At 36.6% G+C, this 20,169-nt stretch overlaps 2 protein-coding genes and 1 long non-coding RNA gene across 5 annotated transcripts; 1 reads left to right on the forward strand and 2 right to left on the reverse strand.

The window, feature by feature from the left end:
• The first annotated feature begins 1,790 nt into the window (after positions 1–1,790).
• DWF5 (Ergosterol biosynthesis ERG4/ERG24 family) lies at positions 1,791–13,474 on the forward strand. Its single transcript, XM_086645714.1, has 13 exons — positions 1,791–1,966; positions 3,075–3,297; positions 3,775–3,830; positions 4,695–4,797; positions 4,915–4,980; positions 5,324–5,437; positions 6,069–6,195; positions 6,740–6,840; positions 11,526–11,651; positions 11,781–11,845; positions 12,330–12,411; positions 12,499–12,581; positions 13,185–13,474. Exons 1-13 carry the CDS (start codon positions 1,875–1,877, stop codon positions 13,249–13,251), a joined length of 1,305 nt encoding a protein of 434 aa, XP_086501840.1. The 5' UTR covers positions 1,791–1,874; the 3' UTR covers positions 13,252–13,474.
• LOC147531686 (uncharacterized) lies at positions 7,042–9,891 on the reverse strand. Of its 3 annotated transcripts, XR_015227256.1 has the most exons (7): positions 9,815–9,891; positions 9,607–9,693; positions 9,463–9,495; positions 9,349–9,380; positions 8,686–8,785; positions 8,542–8,600; positions 7,042–7,478 (listed from the first exon to the last, which is right to left on the reverse strand). It is a non-coding gene; the product is annotated as an uncharacterized LOC147531686 (long non-coding RNA). The 3 variants fall into 3 exon arrangements; XR_015227255.1 differs by lacking the exon at positions 9,815–9,891 and having other exon boundaries at positions 9,607–9,775; XR_015227257.1 differs by lacking the exon at positions 9,815–9,891 and having other exon boundaries at positions 9,349–9,368; positions 9,607–9,757.
• A 2,582-nt stretch (positions 13,475–16,056) lies between the features above and the next one.
• Positions 16,057–18,172, reverse strand: LOC147531687 (PKS-NRPS hybrid synthetase cheA-like). The gene is made up of 2 exons (XM_086649800.1): positions 18,148–18,172; positions 16,057–17,180 (listed from the first exon to the last, which is right to left on the reverse strand). The coding sequence occupies exons 1-2, from the start codon at positions 18,170–18,172 to the stop codon at positions 16,057–16,059; spliced, it is 1,149 nt and encodes a 382-aa protein (XP_086505926.1).
• Between the last annotated feature and the right edge of the window lie 1,997 nt (positions 18,173–20,169).

Here is a 20,169-nt window from a genome sequence, read left to right on the forward strand (position 1 = left end):
GTGAAAAGGGCCCAAAGTTTTTCTTCGATTTAGGCCTCCCAATTACTTGGGTCGGCCCTGCTTGTCTGATATAGAAAAGAAGTTGGGAGAAGGTGTACTTGACCTAAATCAAGTTTTTTTTTGGCCAGCGCTTTGGGGAAAGCAGCAAAATTTCCGGGGAAGACGGTGCCAAATAAAAAAAATGCAAACCAAACGCACCCCAGAAGTCGCCGGTAGAAAGTCGTCGGCCGGATGTTGCCGGCGACGGTCGGCGACTTCATCATCTCTCTTCATCCTTTTCTCCCTCTCTCTATCTTTATCCCTTTCTCCCTCTCTCTCTCTCTCTCTTCTGCCTCTCTCTCTCTCTCTAAATTCCGGCGAAGGGAATGGTCCCTTCGCCGGAACCTTCGTTTCGAAAACCAGACGAAGGGAGGTTACCTTCGTCTAGTTTTCCAGACGAAGGTCGCCTGGATCTGAACTCCAGACGAGAGAACGTTTGAGTTCAGATCCAGGCGACCTTCGTCTGGAAAACCAGACGAAGGTAACCTCCCTTCGTTTGGTTTTCCAGACGAAGGTTCCGGCGAAGGGACCATTGCCTTCGCCGGAATTTAGAGAGAGAGAAAGGAGAGAAGAGAAAGAAAGGGATGAAGATAGAGAGAGGGTCGCCGGCGTTAATGGCAGAAATTACCAGAATCCGGTGGAGATTGCTGGAGTTTTAGTTGAGGTAGAGGAGAAGAAGACAAAATAAAAAATTGAAAAGGTGATGTTTGGAAGAAACAAAAAAAAGTTTGTTTCCACCCAAAACTTATTGCCCCGGAAACTTCGTTGATTTCCCTAAAACAGTGGCCTTTTTTTATTTGTTGAGAAGACCTAATGGTGTGTTTGGTTGCAGGATTCCTATCAAAAGTGGGATTTGGTAGGAATCATGAATCCTTGGTCTGTTTGGCTACCAAGAATCCTAAGGATTCCTAATTCCAAAATTTGTATTGGACCAAAATCCCACCCTACCCCCTAGGATTTGCTAGGATTTTGGATTAATAAATCTAAATTTCAAACTTAAATTTTTTTAAAAAACATTATTTTCAAAAATCATTATTTAAAAAAAAATAATTATTTTTTCAAAAATCGTTATTTTTTTCAAAAATCGTTATTTTTTACAAATCGTTATTTTTTAAAAAAATTGTTACTTTTTTTAAAAATCAAATTTTTTTTTTCGAAAATAATTTTTTTTTCATTTTTTTTCAAAAGTCATTATTTTTGAAGAATAATGATTTTTGAAAAATAATTATTTTGTAGAAGGAATATTTTTTTTGAAAAATAATGATTTTGGAAAAGATAATATTTTTAACATAATTATTTTGTAGAAAGAAATAACTATTTTTGAAATTTTCGTGAAAAAAATAGGTTTCATGAAATTTCAGTTACTTAGAGACAATATTTGAATGAGATTTTGTTTTTGGGATATTATTCATGAATTTGAAGGATATTATTTTAATTAGAATCTTATTTTATAAGAATCCAAATATAATAACACAAACAAATCGAAAGATTTTAAATGAAGGAATCAAGAATCTTAGAATTCTTGTTGGTTACCAAACAAACCAAAAGAAACCATTTAGATTTATAAATCCGTGGAATCATGAATCCCAGGGATTCATGAATCCTGCAACCAAACGCACCATAAGCCAAGTTGAAGAGATGTAAATTGGTAAATTTACGACCACATAAAAAGGGGCACATTGACGTAAATAAGCTAAAGTCAGAGGTCAAATGGTAAGAAGTGATTCCACGTTCAAGCACTGCCTCTATATAACTTCGACTTCATAATTTCTACTTGGTGGGAAGCTTTCTTTTTTTTTGGTAGGGAGGAGGAGAAGACAATCATCAGAAAAAAAATGGGGGAAACGAAGATGGTTCATTCTCCGATCGTAACTTATGCTTCGGTTCTCTCTCTTCTTTCTCTCTGTCCTCCCTTTGTCATTCTCCTGTAAGTTTCTCTCTCCTCTCACTATTCTCATCTCATACTTCATATTTTCATTTGATTTTATGAAATCCTTTAGATCAGATTCAGATCCATCCGTTCTAAATTATGTTTTACAATAACAACTAAGAATTTTTATGGTTTGCTCGTATGCTATCTATCTATGTTTAAATCTCAGATTCAGATTATCTAACTTTCAATTTTCACATTAATTCGAAATACATTTTCGTGGGTTTCAGTTTTTTTTTTCTGGAAAATAAATCCTTGCTTATTTAATTTATGAGATCTATAATTTTGGTGGAATTTATCTACTAGGGTTCCTTTCTTTTTTGATTTTCCGCCAAAACAATTATGTATCCCTCATGGTGATCACGATCTGGGGGCAAAATGAGTCACTTTTCGAGCTGTGAAACGTAGAAAATATTTTGTTAGTTAAATTTTCTTATTGTCAATATGACGATTATACAGTGAGCAATTTTTTAGTTAATCTATTACTAGTATAGTTTTAGCCAGATCCCTTTACTATAGGCGTAACAAAGATTACTTTTATTTTGAGAGAGATAATTTTTGAGATATTGTCGTCGTAATTCACTTTATTATGAGATTACACTCGTCTAGTATACACACCCAAACATTTGGATTTTGTGATGGCTATTTTATTCCTTTTAGAAAAATCATTTTGGATTGAGCAGATAACCAAAATAGTGTTGGATATTGCATACCCATTTAAAACAACGATATATTATTTGGCCAACACGGAGTGGAGAAAATTCAGGTGATGGGATATAGCGATGAAGTTCTCACCGTCTAGCTCATTGAGTCTGGAAATTAGCCACTTAGCAATTCACCAACAATGAGATGTGGATCAAGTGATGGGTGGGAGGTGTTAGAAGTTTTAGATTAGGTAGATTAGTGAACTTGATAATCTATGTACTTGGGTGATCACACCAACTAATTTTTTTCCGTTTGGACCATCCTTACTAACAAGCAGCATTTGGGTTAAGTGGTTAACTTCCTTCATGTTCTGGTGCTGGGTGAATGCACCTTTGCACTTTTATTTGCTCGATGTGTTGAACTCCAAAAGTTAGTAAATTAATATCATTTAATACTGCAGATGGTATACTATGGTTCATGCTGATGGGTCAGTCCTTCAAACGTTTGATTACTTGAAGCAAAATGGTCTGCAAGGATTCAAAGACATTTGGCCGAAACCCACTGCCACTGCAGGGAAAATCATTGCCTGTTATGCGGTATTTGAGGCTGTACTTCAGCTTATATTACCTGGAAAGAGGGTCGAGGGACCTATCTCCCCTGCTGGGAATCTACCCATTTACAAGGTAATTAGATTTTAAACATTGCAGTCTTGTCAGCATCAATATAGTGTGTGTTAGGATTGCTGCTAGGATATTTCTTGAAATGTTTCTAATCTTAAATTAAGAAATCAATACATATTATTTTCTTTAGTATCCATAACACAGAATAATAGTTTTGGGATGCTATATAGTTAGGTAATGCGATCGGCCTATTCACTCTGCGCTTAACCGTCCATGGTGCCATCATTAAATTATTGTGAGTCGCACACAATAAACTCTATACAGACATCCATTACTAAATAGATGAACCAAACTTTTGTCCACTAACTTATCCCATTGTTTTCATCTAGCTTCAAATGATTTGTAGTGGTAACCCGTTATAATAGTTATTGATAGTGTAAGACTGACTACAATGTCAAATACTTAAAATATTCATACTTACTTACTCTAAACTTATTAAATGCTGTAAGGTTGTACTGACTCAATTTCTGTTTCTTGTAGGCTAATGGTATGTTAGCATACGCGGTAACACTGATTACTTATCTCAGTCTTTGGTGGTAAGTTCCTTCATGTAGTAATGCAATCTGGTGCACTTTTTCTCCCTTATAGTTCACATGACTTTCGAAAAAAACCTAATTGTTAACTCATCATAACAAAATGCCGATTAATTTACTGCTGTCACCGTCTCTGATCTTTTCTTTCCACTCTTCAGTGCCCTGTAGTATACTCTTTTTAAGCCTCCAAGGTACTAAATGCATGTCTAACTCTATGTATGTAAAAGTGTCGCCTAAGCGATACAAAAATATTTGGTCAGCTAGTAGCTTGGCGATTCAAGGCCGGCACACTTGCTTTTTCTTTCCATGTTGAATAATTGTCTGTTTTGTATTGCAATATACATAGATAGAGGTACAGAATATGAAAAATGCATAGATGGTAGAGGGGGCATCTGATGTGACTCCGTAGTAGTAGAGGCACAGGGATATGTGTGTTCACGTGAGGTGAGAAGATTATTTGACTTAGCTCAATCATTACTATGTCGATGCAAGCCATTTGCTTGATAGTTGATACTTTCTGCATGTTGGAGGTTGTAGGTTCAAAGCTTACCTTTGCCTTAATTTGTCTAGTCATCAAAGTTTTTTTTGCTTGCTTAATTATTTACTCAGTAGGAATTTGTGGCACAACAAGTCTTTAGACCTATATATATATATATATATATATATATATATATATATATGAAGAACTATTGGTTAAGCTTCCTTTGTATCTGACAAGTATAGTCCATCTTTATAGTGTATTATTATAAGCTTTAGCTGTCAAAAATATATGTTGCTCGGTTGAAGTTTCAAGAATTGCTTAAAAACAATTCCAATGGTCTCTAGTTTTTGCTTTTGATCTTTCTTTCACTCTTGGTTGTTGTTCAGGTTTGGGGTATTCAACCCTTCAGTTGTATATGATCATCTAGGAGAAATTTATTCAACACTCATATTTGGAAGCTTGGTGTTCTGTGTATTCTTATACATAAAGGTGAGGACTCCAGATAAGAATGAATTTCAAGTGCTTAATTTTTATATTCAACTATTCAAGTACTTTTGCTTTTCATAATCTTTCTTGCCTTGCTAATTTAATACTTTGGTCGCTAAGGGTCATTTGGCACCATCATCTACTGACTCGGGCTCGTCGGGGAATCCAATAATTGATTTCTACTGGGTAAGTCTCTTGATCTGTCTCCAAATGGCATATTTTTCTTTCTTTACTTCAAAGGATTCTCCGCTTTGGTCGATAAGGATCTGTGCTCCTATTCGTCACTTAGCATTTTAAGGAAAATGGTAGTTATGAGACTAGGTTAAGCTGATCATTACTTGTCTGTATGGTTTAAGAAAAGATAAACGAATAATCATAGTTTCAAAAGAAAGATCAATGTCTGTCACTGGTGTCTGATTATGCCCTCTAGACATTTGTACTAGGTTTTCTTAGCATAATAATACAAAAACCTATTGTAAGGTGAAATCTTGTATTACTGTATTTCTTTACCGTGTGCCACATAATGCAGGGAATGGAACTATATCCTCGAATTGGTAAAGACTTTGATATTAAAGTATTTACAAATTGTAGATTTGGTATGATGTCCTGGGCTGTTCTTGCCGTAACCTACTGCATCAAGCAGGTTAGTTTCTCTGTCACCATTTCTCCTGACTAAAGTTAATCCAATTTACGACTATTAAAAGAACTGTCCAACTTATCACCACTGCAAATGCGAGTATTGTTGAATTGATGATTCCTCATGGTAGGTAGATCCTATATGAATCTCTCATCTCAAGATCATTCTGACAGAATGATCTCTACACTTGACCACTAACCACATTCATATATTTTTCTAAGGATTCAAGTATGGTGTTGTAGATATTTTTTCCTTCCCCGTATGTTCTGTAAAAATTTTAAAAAAACTCTGTGCTATGGATAGTCAGGCACTTGTTAGTATCATTTCATTTGATTGTTCAATTTGATAATGGGGAATCTTGATGAGCTGGACCACTAAAAGTTGACCTGATCCCCTTTGCTTGTGCCCTAGAGAGCAATTCAAGCTTAGTCCGCGTTCACAGTTGATCTAGATTTCTTGCTGTAGAAGTCTTTACACTTGGGAATTAGTTAAAACTCTAGGATATTTGTCTGTGCTTTAGATTTCAGAGTCTCATACATATTACTTTCTTGATTGAATGTTTGGAACCAGGGTCCACTAGTGATAAAATCTCGGTTATCCTATTAAATAATTGTGTCAATAAACATGTGAATTGCAGTATGAAATGAACGGGCAAGTAGCCGATTCTATGCTTGTAAATACCATATTGATGCTCGTCTACGTGACGAAGTTCTTTTGGTGGGAAGCTGGATACTGGAGTACCATGGACATTGCACATGACCGAGGTAAACAGGGTGCTTCCTTTTGTTTATTGATATTCAAACCATTCATATCCATGAATGCAGTGAAAGAAGAAATCTAGTGCATTATTAATTATACTAGTATACCCTGGTCCATATGCTTACACCTTGCATTAGTATTTGATATCAACACCCATACATGTACTCATGAGTCATGATACATTACTGATAATAAGTTATATCAACTAAAACTCACAAAAGCGAAATATTGTATTGCTTTTTCTTATGTAAATGTACCTTATCCGTGATCGCCTTATTTGATGTTGCTTGTAATATCTATCAATCACCAGATTTTATTATTATAAGTGAGATGAAACTAATTCACATAATTCATTGTCATTTGAGTTGCAATTTTGGCTCCAACTTATATCTTCTTAAAGCTGCTCGGTGCTCCATCGAGGCATTGAATCCCTTATCAGCTATTATACTCTTGAGATGAACTCGTTTTTTCCAAGTTTTAGAAATTCTAATTCATTTACGGAAACATCTGTCAATTACTGATCTAACCCGTGTTCCTGTGGTTCCACAGCTGGCTTTTATATTTGCTGGGGATGTTTGGTGTGGGTTCCATCTATCTATACATCACCTGGAATGTACCTAGTCAATCATCCTGTCAACCTTGGTACCCAAGTAAGTGATTTGTTTATCTATTACTTGCTAGTTTTTCTTACCACAATAAAAATGATCATGTATTATTGTACCACTAGGTATAACCCGTGCCTCCGGCACGGACCTCTTAATGTTATTAAAATTAATGCCCATTGCTTAGCCAAAATATAATTTCTTATCAAAGAGTAAATCTTCAAAAACAAATAATAGAATACAAACGACTTAGAAATAATAATCTTTAATGTTTAATAGTAATATTAACATAACAATAATCCAACAGATGGATGATGATCCAAAGCTGTAGTCAATTAATTATGAATCACATTTCTTTTTCTCATTCTTCAAAAGCAAAGACCAACAGACATTGATCAATTGACAATGCAGAAACTACTTCCCCTACTATCAACGTCTAGGTTAGGATCAGCCTCTAGGTCCTCCATATCATCCTCAAAGTCCAATTCCGTCAAATACTCGTTGAGCCCACATGTTACAGCCGCATGTACAATCACCTCCGCTATGATGTGCATGATTTCATCGATACTCTGCATAGGTTGTTGTTCTGGTTCTTCAAATTGATTGTTCTCATCCATTAGATATGCTGGAAGGTTCTTTAGAAACCACTCATGGTTTCGGATCTCGGACATGTGTATCCTCCGTAACTGAAATAGTAAAAAGATCCGAGATTAATATCAGAACCATGGATAGTGAACTGTAAAATAAACGATAAAACTCAGTTTACATATATTCTCGCCTGCAAACCACGTACCAGAAAAAGAAAAGAAAAAAAATGGGCAAATGACGGACTACAAACACAAAACAATTATTTTGAAAAGGTGTTCTTTATCTCCTAAGAGGGCTGCCAATAAAAATCGTGAGCAAATCTGGCCTATAGTTCTTCCGACCTCAAAATACCAGCAACTACACTAAAAATTAGACACTCCTAGATAAAGCAAATCACTAATCGCTGAAGGTGCCAACAAAAATCACCGAGATGAGATGGCGACACTCGGGAGTAATACCATCAGGAATTGAATACTGAACACTCAAAATTCGCTGCATGAAACAAAAGATTCGAGAGCTAAATTGACCTATATCTGTGGCAAGAACATAATTCAACTAATTCCACTGACCAGATCAACGCAGTTTTAGACGATTCATGTAATGTCTCCGAGTCAATTTTGTATCCTCTTCGATCTATTGGAGTACCATTGCCGAAAGTCAATGCACTATTGAGCCGAACAATTACCAAGTGGTAACCTTGTAAGACCAAGAAGTTGATTTATCTTGCCATCATATTCCTTCTCAAGCAATACTTCTGGAGCATATATATGCAAGGGTTCCCAAAGTTGACTTTGGATGTGAGTGCAATACTAATGACTGATACAAGCAGCCAAGTCAAGATGTAAGGCATGTCATGTGGTTCACCAATGTTTTCACAAAGACGGAGCTAACATAAGTAGTCTTGCTTACATTAAAAATTTTGTGAAACCACAGTTGCTTGTGAACCTAATACACCATCATGATAACTACTAAAAAGACAACACGTACCTTGGAGTACCCAAAGTCACATATCTTCAGCCATGGAGCTGGGATGCCATCCAATAGGGTGATTTCTAACTTAAGATAATGATGACATACTTGCTTCATGAAGTAACAATGTAACGTAACAGAAACATGACAAATCGATTTCAGCTATGCTAAGTTGTGTAATTTATGAATTACCAGTATATGATATGTTTCCATTGTTACTGTCGCAGCTTTAGGACGACGACGTCTTGAACCTGGTATAGAGAGAAAAACCCATTTTATAGAGAGAAAAACCCACCATTTGTAGTTGGAAGCTTAGCTTTAGAATAATGTGTCAACCCTCATTCTTATAAAACTCAAGCTGAACAAATCAATGGAGAAGTTGTCCTATTTTGCAGCGACTTTATTAACCTTTGGTTCCATAAACACATTAAATCGCCTGTAATACACAGAGATGGCAAAATCAATGTTCGTTCCCCACGAAAAACCTCATAACAAATGGAATCAATGAAGGGGCGTGGAATGAAAGCTGAACTAATTGAGGCCATATCATCACAGACCATTACTTACATAATTTAACTAAAAGTCACTCACATATATCAATTAAATGTAAAACAACGATATGACTATAACTTTGTTAGATAGATATTGGAGACCGAATAATATGCATGGCACTTTACCCAAAACCTCATATAACGAAACAATCTAATCATATTGTTGAAGTTCTAGGCGAGAAGGGTAGCCCCGTTTTCATTGTATTTCAGTTAAGAGATGTCATCCGACCATGTGATTAGTTTTTTGAAGGAAACATCATCTATGAAGCAATAAGTGATTAAGTTCACATTCTTCAAGTTTCTTTTTATTAAGTCGATGAGTCGTTCAAATTATTTCTTGAGAAATCATAATCAAATTTAAATCAGGAACTAATAGGCAAGAAAATCAAAGTAAATACAAGAAAAGCTAGGAAAGTGGAATTGTAACCTTCAATTAGGGTTTTCTTACCTAACTAAGTCGATGAGTCCCTGAAATCATTTCTTGAAACAACCAAAGCAATCAAAATTTATACAAAAAATGCTAATAAAATGAAACTGTAACCCTTCATTGGAGTTTTCTTACCTGATTAAGTCGATGGATCCTTCAAATTATTTCCTGAAAACCATAAATCAAATTTGAATCAGGGATCAATAAGATAGAGAATCAAAAGTAAATATAAGAAAAGCTAGGAAAATAAAACTATAACCTTTGATTAGGGTTTTTTACCTGTTCAGATCAATTTTCACATTACAAATCTGGACGCAGGGGAGTTGTTTCTCTCCCTCTCGAAATTCGTTTTATAAAACTTAAACGCTATGCAAGGGGGTTACATAGTGAGAAGTCGGAGGATTGAAAATACTCCAAAATCTATCCGAACGGAAAAAAAAAACTGACCAGATGAGGAGAAGTACGTTGCAAATCATAAATTGCTTACCTATTGATTAGTAATTTCAGTTACAAACTTGCTCCATTGTTTAGAGAGAGATAGAGACAGGAAGGGAAGAAGTAGGTTGGAGTGAAACTAAAACCGCAAAACCTTACTATCAAGGTATTAATGGTGGGATTAATGGGGGGACCGGACACCCATACATTTCAGCAGATGATGAAGCGGGTGAAAGGTTTTTCTTCTCTGAGGGCCCAGATTACAGATTAAGAGTCTCCTTTACTTTCTTGCATTTGATGGGTGACCATTATTTATTTTTCTTGGGTAGGTAACAAATTTGAAGGCCAAGATTTGAGATCAAATTGAACGAATGGCCGGATTTGTCTTTCAGCTTGTCCCAGTCAGCACAAAACATTGTGTTTTGTTATATAGATATATTCTGCCTTATGCTAAATCACCTATGCTACATTGATATCAGTATGAAAATTTGTTCCAATACGGGTATTGGATATTGATGCGGTATGAAAATTCCTTACTTTACATTGTGTATCTAAAATATTTTATCCTTAATTCTTATTTACTTCTTTTTATTTTCTAGGAAAAACGTTTTCATTAGACTTATTGGAGAAAGAAATATAAACCAAGGACTTTATTTGAAGATGAAAAGGCCCATAATTCGTAAAGTCTATTCTTTCTCAAATCTCAATAAGGATATTTCTTTTGCTTTTTAGATAAAACCAACCTTAATTTACACGTGTCTCATCTAGAATTTGGGACCACAAGTCTAATGCCTTCTCTTCAAGCTACTGCCTTTTCATCTTCAAATAAAGTCCTTGCTATTTCTTTCTCCAATAAGTCTAATAAAAAGGATTTTCCTAAAAATAAAAGAACAAGTTAACTACAATTAAGGATTGAAAATTTTTAGATTAGCAATGTAAGATAAGGTATTTTCGTACCACATCAAATATGACAATTGGAAAAAGTACAGGGATACAGCTATGAGCATATATTCTGCCTTATGCTAAATCGCCTATGCTACATTGATACCAGTACGAGAATCTTTCTCCATACGGCTATCGGATACGACAACTGGAAAAAATACAGGGCTACAGCTATATCCTGCCTTATGCCAGACTACCTATATTCTGCCTTATGCCAGACTACCTATATTCTGCCTTATGCCAGACTACCTATGCTATATTCATACCAGTACCAGAATCTGTTTCCAATATGGCTATCTGATATGACAAGTGGAAGAAGTACACGGATACATCTATGCACATATATTTGACCATATGCTACATTGATACCAGTACGGTAATCTGTTTCCAATAAGGGTATCGGATATGACAATTGGGAAAAGTATGCGGATTCTGCTATGCTCATATATCTTTTAGTGTCTTAGGTCCACGGTTGTTGTGATTTATCTCATTGTCTGTACCATTTGGTCAAACATTGATACATTATATCCACAAAAGACGTAATATAGAGTGGCATTTATGGTCCTCACAAGCTTGTGTGCAAGTTCACATAAGGTGACATAAGAATTTCATAACCTACTTAAGTGACAGGAGTATGTAAGACCAATACAGTCTCACTGAGTATCCAATATGGTAGACGTAATACTACGAAGGAGTAGCAGTGTTACATAGTGAATTTCTAATACTAACAATTAGAAAATAAGAATTGCAGTTACTCAATTTACGACATCTTAAAATGATATTGGTTATTTATTGCTTCTAATCTTCTCCCTGATTCCCAGCTTGCACTATTTATCCTTGCATCGGGCATTTTGTGTGTATATATCAACTATGACTGCGACAGGCAAAGGCAAGAGTTCCGCCGAACAAATGGCAAGTGTACAGTTTGGGGTAAAGCTCCATCAAAGGTATTTGTCTTGTTATCAGTTTTGGTATCTTAGGTCACCTTAAGATTTTCTTCCTTTTGCTTTACAAGTTGTTTAAAAGCAAGCAATATGTACTTCCGGCTAGTTCTAATACCTTTTCCACTTCAACAGATAGTGGCCTCCTATCAAACTAGCAATGGTGAAACAAAAACAAGCCTTCTTTTGACCTCTGGATGGTAAGTTTATTCTATCTGATTTATGCACCCCCAAAACTCCGACTTGTACTTTTTCGTGTATTAAGATTAGAACAAGCAGCAGTCACCTAACTAAAGTAAAATGATAGGGCAAATGGTTTCAACTAATATTTTCGTGACTGTAAAATTGTGGTCAATACAGTAACAAGTATACATAAAACCTGCACCTCTATTGGATAAAGTCCATGGTGGCAATAATGTCTGATACCCAAATTGAGCAAGACAGTGTCACTGACTTCACGACAAATATACTCTTTTATGGAAAATAGAAAGAAACAGTGAAGTGAAAGACTGTTACTGAAAATGGCAGTGATTCCTGCTATAACTGTCGTTATTATATACCGGTTCTGACCAACTGGGTGAAGCATTTAGTCCACATTCTTTAAAATCACAAGAAACATGGCTCTTTCTGCATTTTGACTGGAAGGTTTGAATTTGTCTATGCTTTGTACAATCTCTTATGCAGGTGGGGTTTAGCTCGCCACTTCCATTATGTACCTGAAATATTATCTGCCTTTTTCTGGACAGTGCCAGCCCTTTTTAACCATGTAAGATTATCTAGACTCTCAGTAATTATTGTGAAAAGCTCTTGTTCAGGAAGTATTTAACTTATTTATCTGGTCAAATTCTTGTAGTGTCTGCCCTACTTTTACGTGGTGTTCCTGACAATCCTTCTTTTCGACCGAGCTAAAAGAGATGATGACCGATGCCGATCCAAGTATGTAGCAAACCCTAATTATCTCCCTTCTTATTCATCTTCATAAAAAAAAAAGACCTTATCTTTCTATGCTATTTGTAGTACTAAAACTTGAGTTGTTCCCAAAGTACATTGTTTATCCAATGTAGGGTACATTTACTCATAGCATTTAAAGAACTTTAGTCTCAAACAGTTCTTGTTACATTAGGCAATTAGCATTAGCTCCTCTCTGACTTCTGAGTTCGTTTGGGACATGTACTCCCATTGTAGAATATGGTACGAATAGATTTGATGTTATTCCTAAATATAACGTCAACACTCCCACATGCAACCGAAAGTTAGAAAAACACCATTATACAATGGTTTGTACAATGATGGACATTTTCTCATATTATTTAGACGGCTTTACTAGCAACATCGCTGTTTTTTCTGTTTTCCTACTGTACGTTGTTGGTTTGATAAGACACTGTTATGACGACTGTGTTTATTTTATACAGTTAATATACATGGGATGTTACGAAGAATTTTGATTTTGATGTTATATAAAGATTGTTGACATAAGACACATAGATTAAGCAATTTTAGTGTATTAATTGATCTGTTGTTATTTACGACTTAATACAGGTACGGGAAATACTGGAAGCTATACTGTCAGAAGGTTCCGTACAGGGTTATACCTGGAATCTATTGAGAATCCACCCTACTGCCCTATCCTTGTTTTGAATGTATTCCTAATATTTTGCTTGTAATCTAAACCTTAAGGGGTCGCAGTTAATTGTATTGTTTTCTCTTGATTTATTTTCTTGTGAAATTTTATTTTAAAAATAGGGCAATGCTCATCAAGAATTATTCTCTTCCACTTAGTAATTTGGGTGTGGCCTTTTTTTTTTTTGAAGGAAAGCACTTTACCTCTAGTTCTCTGACTCTCCTAATTTTCAACTTTTATTTTTTTTCTTGATTGTTATTTTGTTTGGGCTTTATCCGTCAAACAAATCTATGGACCGAACCAAACCCCTTGATCTTGACCTTTCAGTGTCCGTACCAATCCGGATAATCATTGGACTAGGTCTCCCAACGGCCTAAATATGTTTGGATGAGATTGGTTTGAATACTAAATGTACACCCGTAAGGAGTGTCCATAGGCGCCCTATCTTTTTTCACTCAGGTCTGCCTACACTCTTGGCGGGCTAGGTAATCTGAGGACACATGAACTGGACCTAATCAATATTGGGCTCCAGTGTCATGCACTTGGGCCAGCTCAAGTGCCTTCAGACTGCTCAGTCTGAAGTCCACGGAGGGTGTCAAAAGTGAAAGCAGGCCTGAGTTAAATGACAGATCGGCCTTTAGACGCATCCATTCTAGTAAGAGCAAAAACATAATTAGCCATGGTATCTATATTTGATAATCATCAACTTAATTTAGATAGTATTACCCCCTGATGTACTATAAAAACAAGTTCATTTATCCATACAACCTAATATTAACTTAATACATATGAAGGTATAACATAGAAATCACACTCAGAAAGGGCGGACAATTAGCTAGAGCAGCGGGTGCTATAGCGAAACTGAAAGTTTTAATGCGAAAATGGTTTTAAACTAATAATTTCAAAATCTAAACATTCCAAAGTAGAAGGGAAATTTTAAAAGGCCCCCCCCCCCCCCCCCCCCCCCCCCTCCGTTTTTGTTAAAAGGCCTCCCCGCTAAAAGCTCCCCTCATTATAACCCATTTGGTTATAGGGCCCCCTCTACAAAAGAGCACATCCTTCATCAATATTTGACCTAACGGCAAAGTTAACGCCGTTAGGTCAAACTTAACCCAAGACCAGAATAGACCTAAAACCAAATGACCTTCTCCTTCCATTTCATTTCAATTTCATCCCACAGCAACTATCTCCCGCCCTCTCTCTCTCTCGTCCTCTCTCTCAGCCCATTCCTACAACTTCTCTCACGGTTAGTATATCTCTCTCTCTCTCCTTGTATCTCTCTCTCTATCCCTGATGATGTCTCAGCTATGGAATAAAAAAAAAAACCCTAGGTTTTAGTTTGTTTGATTTTTGAAATTAATGACTTAATAACTTCAATTGATTGATTTGCAACAAAAGCTAACAACTTTCAGACCTAATTTGTAGTTCATTGCGTCTGGTTGTGGGATAAAAGAGAGAGAGATAGAAAACCCTCAAATTTTAGAGGGAAACCATTAAATCTAACCTTTATATGATTTTATTTAGTTGTGTTTGATTTGATGATGTGTGTTGTTATCATATTCATGATGTGTGTGATTTTTGTTCAATTTAGGGTTTCAATTATGATATTATTTACTGTGCATATTTTCGGTCGCACCAGACCGTTTTTTTGACATCATACGGCTCGTGGCCACCGTAAATATGCACAGTAGCTACTGTGCAAAATTACGGTGGGCACGAGCCGTATGATGGCAAAAAAACGGTTCGTGCCAACCGTAAATATGCACAGTAGCTACCGTTTTTTTGCCATTTCACGGCTCGTGCCCACCGTAATTTCGCCAGTAGGTCAAATCTTGGTGACTTTATTTATGCTTTCTAATGCCATTTTTTCCTAGTTGTTTGACTTTATTTATATATCCTATTTTACCTTTAGTCATGTCTGAACGTGTCGCACAAACTGTAAGTGCGAGAAAGAGGAAGGAGGATGCTAGGAAGCAGATTGTCGACGGTTCGACGAGTGAAGCAGGTGCGGATCCTTTTCCAGGAGGGCCGACGGACCGAAGGTTCTGTCATGGATGTCATTGAAGGACAAACAATACTCCTCAACCTTTCTAATATGGCATTTCTCTCAGGACCGGTCGACATATCCCACATGGAGTACAACAATCCTAATTCGTAAGAACTCTGAAGTTCGTTATATACCTCAGGAGTAGGAATAATTGAGAGTTTAGTCCATTGTGGATCAATGAGTGACAAAGATATCACCTCACCGCGTCTCATAATGATTTCCATCTCGTGAGCACAAGGGAGACCATACACAGACCTATACACACATCCACACAAATTTGAATCAATTCCTATAGTTTTTGCCCGCTCCACCTCATCTGCCAACAAGTCAAGTGCATTGTGTGACACATAACCCCTGAGTTCCCTAAAGGCGTTGATTTGATGAGACATCTTCACTGATGTACGACTTTTCTCGAATGTAGCTTTAATCGCAACAATCTCTGTCTCAGTCATTGAATGTATAGATTCCCAACATGTGACGAAGTTACCCTCGGATGTATCCAAGTTTCTTTTCAGCTTCGCATGTGCACCTTCAACCCTATTCGTTGTAGTATTACCCAAATGCATCACATTATCGGTCCATGCCGTTACAAAATGTTCCCTAAGTGGCAACCAAGTCTTCTGAACATAAATAACATCAATGGCGTTACTCTTCGACCACGTTGTGACGAAATCTTCAACAGTGCGATTATAATCAGCCTCGGTTTCCGCAAACATGATTAGTCGAAACATTGACATGAACTTTCAGAATGGTTTGTTTTTCAAGTGTGGTTTAACCTTTCCAACCACACACTTATCTACATGGAAAGTACATAATAAACGATCTGCATGTGGGAAGACTTCACCTATTGCATTGATTAATGCTTGTTCCCGATCAGTCAAAAATACTTTCGGCATAGAGTTAGGAGGAAATAATGTCCTCAAACGATTCAAAGCCCAAGTGAATGATTTCATAGTCGAAGTCATCCCAACAATCTCAAGCAATGATTTCCCGTATCGGTTTGTTTTGTATGTACAATCAAGCATTAACACCGTGTGGAAGCACTTCATCAATTGGATAGATTCCGGGTGTGCCCAAAATAAGTTAGTAATCTCCCCTATTTCATTCTTCATTGAATGCCAATAAACATAATTGTGTTGCACTAACAACTTCATCAATTGTTGCATAGGAGTTCTACCTTCTTGTTGACTATGCCGGATTCGTATCCTTTCGTTGTATATGGTACGCATTGTCGAGGTATTATCGTTGAATTTTTTCTTTATTTGAGAAAGAATTTGTCGTGGTTTTGTACCACATTGATATAGTTCTTCAACAAAAGCCTTTTCTTCATTATTCAATCTATTGGCATATGCATGCCCAATTAAGGTCATTGCAAGTTGATGATTATGGATCCCACACACAACTTCCACCTTCCACTTGTCTCCGTCTATCGGTATTCCTTTTAACTTGAAGAGGCAATTGCATTTCTTAGTACTCGTTTTTCTCTTTTTGGTGGACGGTTCTTTTGTTTTAGGAATTATTTCACATCGTAAATCCATCTTCGGTTTTTTACCACCTTTCCGCGCAGCAGACTTACCAATCATAACAACCATCTTGTTTTTTATACCAATTTCTTTTGCCCATTTAACTAACTCCTCTCTCGTTTCAAACACTTGTTCAGTTCGAAAATACTCACTAACATCAATGCTGACAAAACCTTCATATGGTCTGTTTTCTTCTTTCTTATCTGGAACTTCAAGGTTGGGTTCTTCTTCTCCACATTCACGATTTCCAATTTTAAAACATCCAAATTCCGATGATGCTTCGTTTTCTTCGGCTGCATCATGCCACCTTTCTTGTGTATTAGGACCTCCAAAATCCCAAGTGTCTGTAGTAATTTGAGATGAAAGTTGAGAAGAAGCCACAACAGCAAAGCCATATAGGAAAAAAAGAGAATTTTAGTCAAAACGGCCCGAGACCACCGTTTTATGTAATATTTTCGGCCTGAGGCCGCCGAAAATATGCACAGTAGCTACTGTGCAAAAAATCGGTGGGCAGGAACCGAATTATTGCCATTTTTCGGCTCGAGCCCACCGATTTTTTGCACAGTAGCTACTGTGCATAGTTTCGACGGCCTCGAGCCGTAAAATGGCAGAAATTCGGTTGTACCAGACCGAAAATACCCTCCGTGTTCAACAACCAAAAAATTTTCATACAACCAACGAATATATCATATAACTTGAAAAAAAGTGTTAGGATATGTTCATCTACCTCTTGGGAGACTGAATCTTGTCCAGAAATTGATGATTTAGGATCCTTTGATATTTCTCCAAAACTTTTGAAACTTGGTTCATCCATGGTGGTTTAAGAGTTTAGAAAGGGATAGAGAAGTGGTTTAGGAGTGCAACAACAATGTGAGATTGTTGCACAACTCCGATGAACTTTCCCCGTTGATGATGGTCGCCGGTGATGTTGACAATTCCGGTGGAAGAAGAGGGAAGAAGAATATAAGAGAGGAATTTCTAAGGATTTGGGTTTCTAGGGATTTGGGTTTTAGGAAGTTTTATAATTAACAACTAAAATCCTAATGTGGGTGAAATACACCTTTAAAGGGGGTTTTTTCACCCATTCAAAGAGGGGGCCCTTTAACCAAGCTAAGTCAAAGGTCTTTTACTAAGTCAACGAAACCATGGGGAAGCCTTTTAACAAAAACGGGGAGGCCTTTTAAAATCCCCCAAAGTTGATTAAGGAACTCTTTTGAATCTCGACTGTCGCTTCCTCAACCACCATCTTACCATCTTTTGCAAAAGGTTCTTTCCTTGATAAAACTATTGTTTGACTTTCATGTAACATACCTTTCACAATTTCATTTACAACCATGGTCGTGCAAGCTTTACCCTTATATATATACAAGAGGGTATAACCTGTGGCCGCTGGGCACGGACAGTTATATCAGATGCGTCACGTGAGGTTGGCTTTGAGATGATTGTGGCTATAGGCACCCACAAAGGCTAAAGTTCAAGGGATCTATATGTAAATAGAGTGCCTACAATAATAATATGGATATTCGCAAAAAAAAATTGGATCTTTGAAAAGATGCTATTTCTTATAATCTCAACCCTTGAATGAATTCTAATCAAACCTGAACTCTTAAATTTTGAGAAAATGAAACCCAACCATTAGAGATAAACATGAGAGAGTAAATCTTAGTCATTGGAAGGAGGGGAAAAGATACCCCCCCCCCCTTATTATATAGATTTGTGTAGATATTTAATTGTCGAACTTTCCTAAGATGGATTTTGAACCCCGATGAGGTTCTTTCTTTCATAAATCCATTCAGTAATTGTTTGAACCAACTCTAACTTGTGTTGATAAGAAAGGCAACCTAATCACAAACGCAAGATTCAGTAAATTGAGGGTTTGTTTGAACAAACCTTAAGCTTACGATTTGTTCGAACAAAACGTTAATTTAATGTATGTCCAAACAAAATCTAATAACGAATACGTAAAACCCTGAGAAGAAAATGCAAGGTTCAGTAAGCTTAATCTAATGAGCAAGATGAACAACAATAACTAATATTAAGAAAGATCAAGAGTCAGGTGATAGCAACAATTCTTCAAGCAAAAGTCGCATCGGTTATAAAATCTGGTTTTGTTAGTTCTCCATTCATCAACTCAAGCTCATTTAGCTCGAAAAAAATGAATGAAGTATAAGGCTATTTTAAATGGAGGTGTTGGATACTCTAACAACTGGATATGAATGTAACCTTATTCGAACTCGGTGACGTAAAACTTATTATATACATGAGTAATCTCTTCAATGACTCCAAGGTCCCTTCGTGGGAAAGGGACTTATCGGCTAGGAGTAAGACTATTTCTCGAGGAGATGCTAGCACCGGTATGAGAAGGTACTAGCTAACACACTATAGAGTCTGCTGAAGTGACTATCTCTTAGTTGCGAGGGCATCATGGGTGGGCAGCTAATCACTGTGATTGATTGCTAGACGTAAGAATTTTTTTTGTAAATAGCAAATAAATGTTTGATAAATTGTTCTTCATGATGTTTATAACTTGTCAGAGAAACTTTCAAATGAGTTATGGATTGGTCTTCCACTAGCATAACTTGAGTCAGTGAGTTATCTGACCCTACCAATTGTCAGTGTGCAAGTGCTTCATCATAGCCTCGAGACGGAGTGTTTATTCCAGCCGGTAATCTTTTCTGACGAAGTTTTAGGTGTTACGTCCTTTCTTTGGTTATTTTCTTATTGATTATCTTCATTATAAGGTTATGTAGTTATTGACAAACAAAACTCGAACATGTATATACTTAACATTTAGACTTGTATATATACTTTTGTATTTTTCTTGTGGTCACCCTTTGACCCGAAGTAGTGTTTAGTTAATTTAAGTTTGTTCAGAGTCGATTCTAGGACCAAAGCGAGCAAAGCCTCGCTTTGAGCCGCCCAATTTTAAGGGCCACAGTTTGGTTTTTAACTTTCAACCATGGCAGTGCCTAAATAAATGAACCAACCCAGGTCATGCCTAAGACGATTACGTACAAGCCCCTTACAATCGCAACTGCTCATATGGGCACACATTTCATTGCTGGGTTTCACATACATAACCTAATTTGCAAACATTGATTCAAATGTAACCCTGAGTGTTATAGCCAATTTTAAAATTTTGCCTTACCTGTGACCAACTATATAATTTGGCCCTAATATTTTTTGTTTACATTCAAATTTTTCCCGAAGTATTTACCTTTTTCCCAACTATTTCCCTCATCAGTTTTCTTTACTCTAGTCATCTTCATATTTAAAAGGCTATTGTCAGCGAGAAATGCCTCTTGGTTATCTGCCAATGAGTTAGACACAAAG

The sequence above is a fragment of the Eschscholzia californica genome, unplaced genomic scaffold (genome assembly GCF_041429995.1).
Source record: "Eschscholzia californica isolate CP2 unplaced genomic scaffold, dmEscCali1.0.p SCAF_6, whole genome shotgun sequence".
NCBI classification, from domain to species: domain Eukaryota; kingdom Viridiplantae; phylum Streptophyta; class Magnoliopsida; order Ranunculales; family Papaveraceae; genus Eschscholzia; species Eschscholzia californica.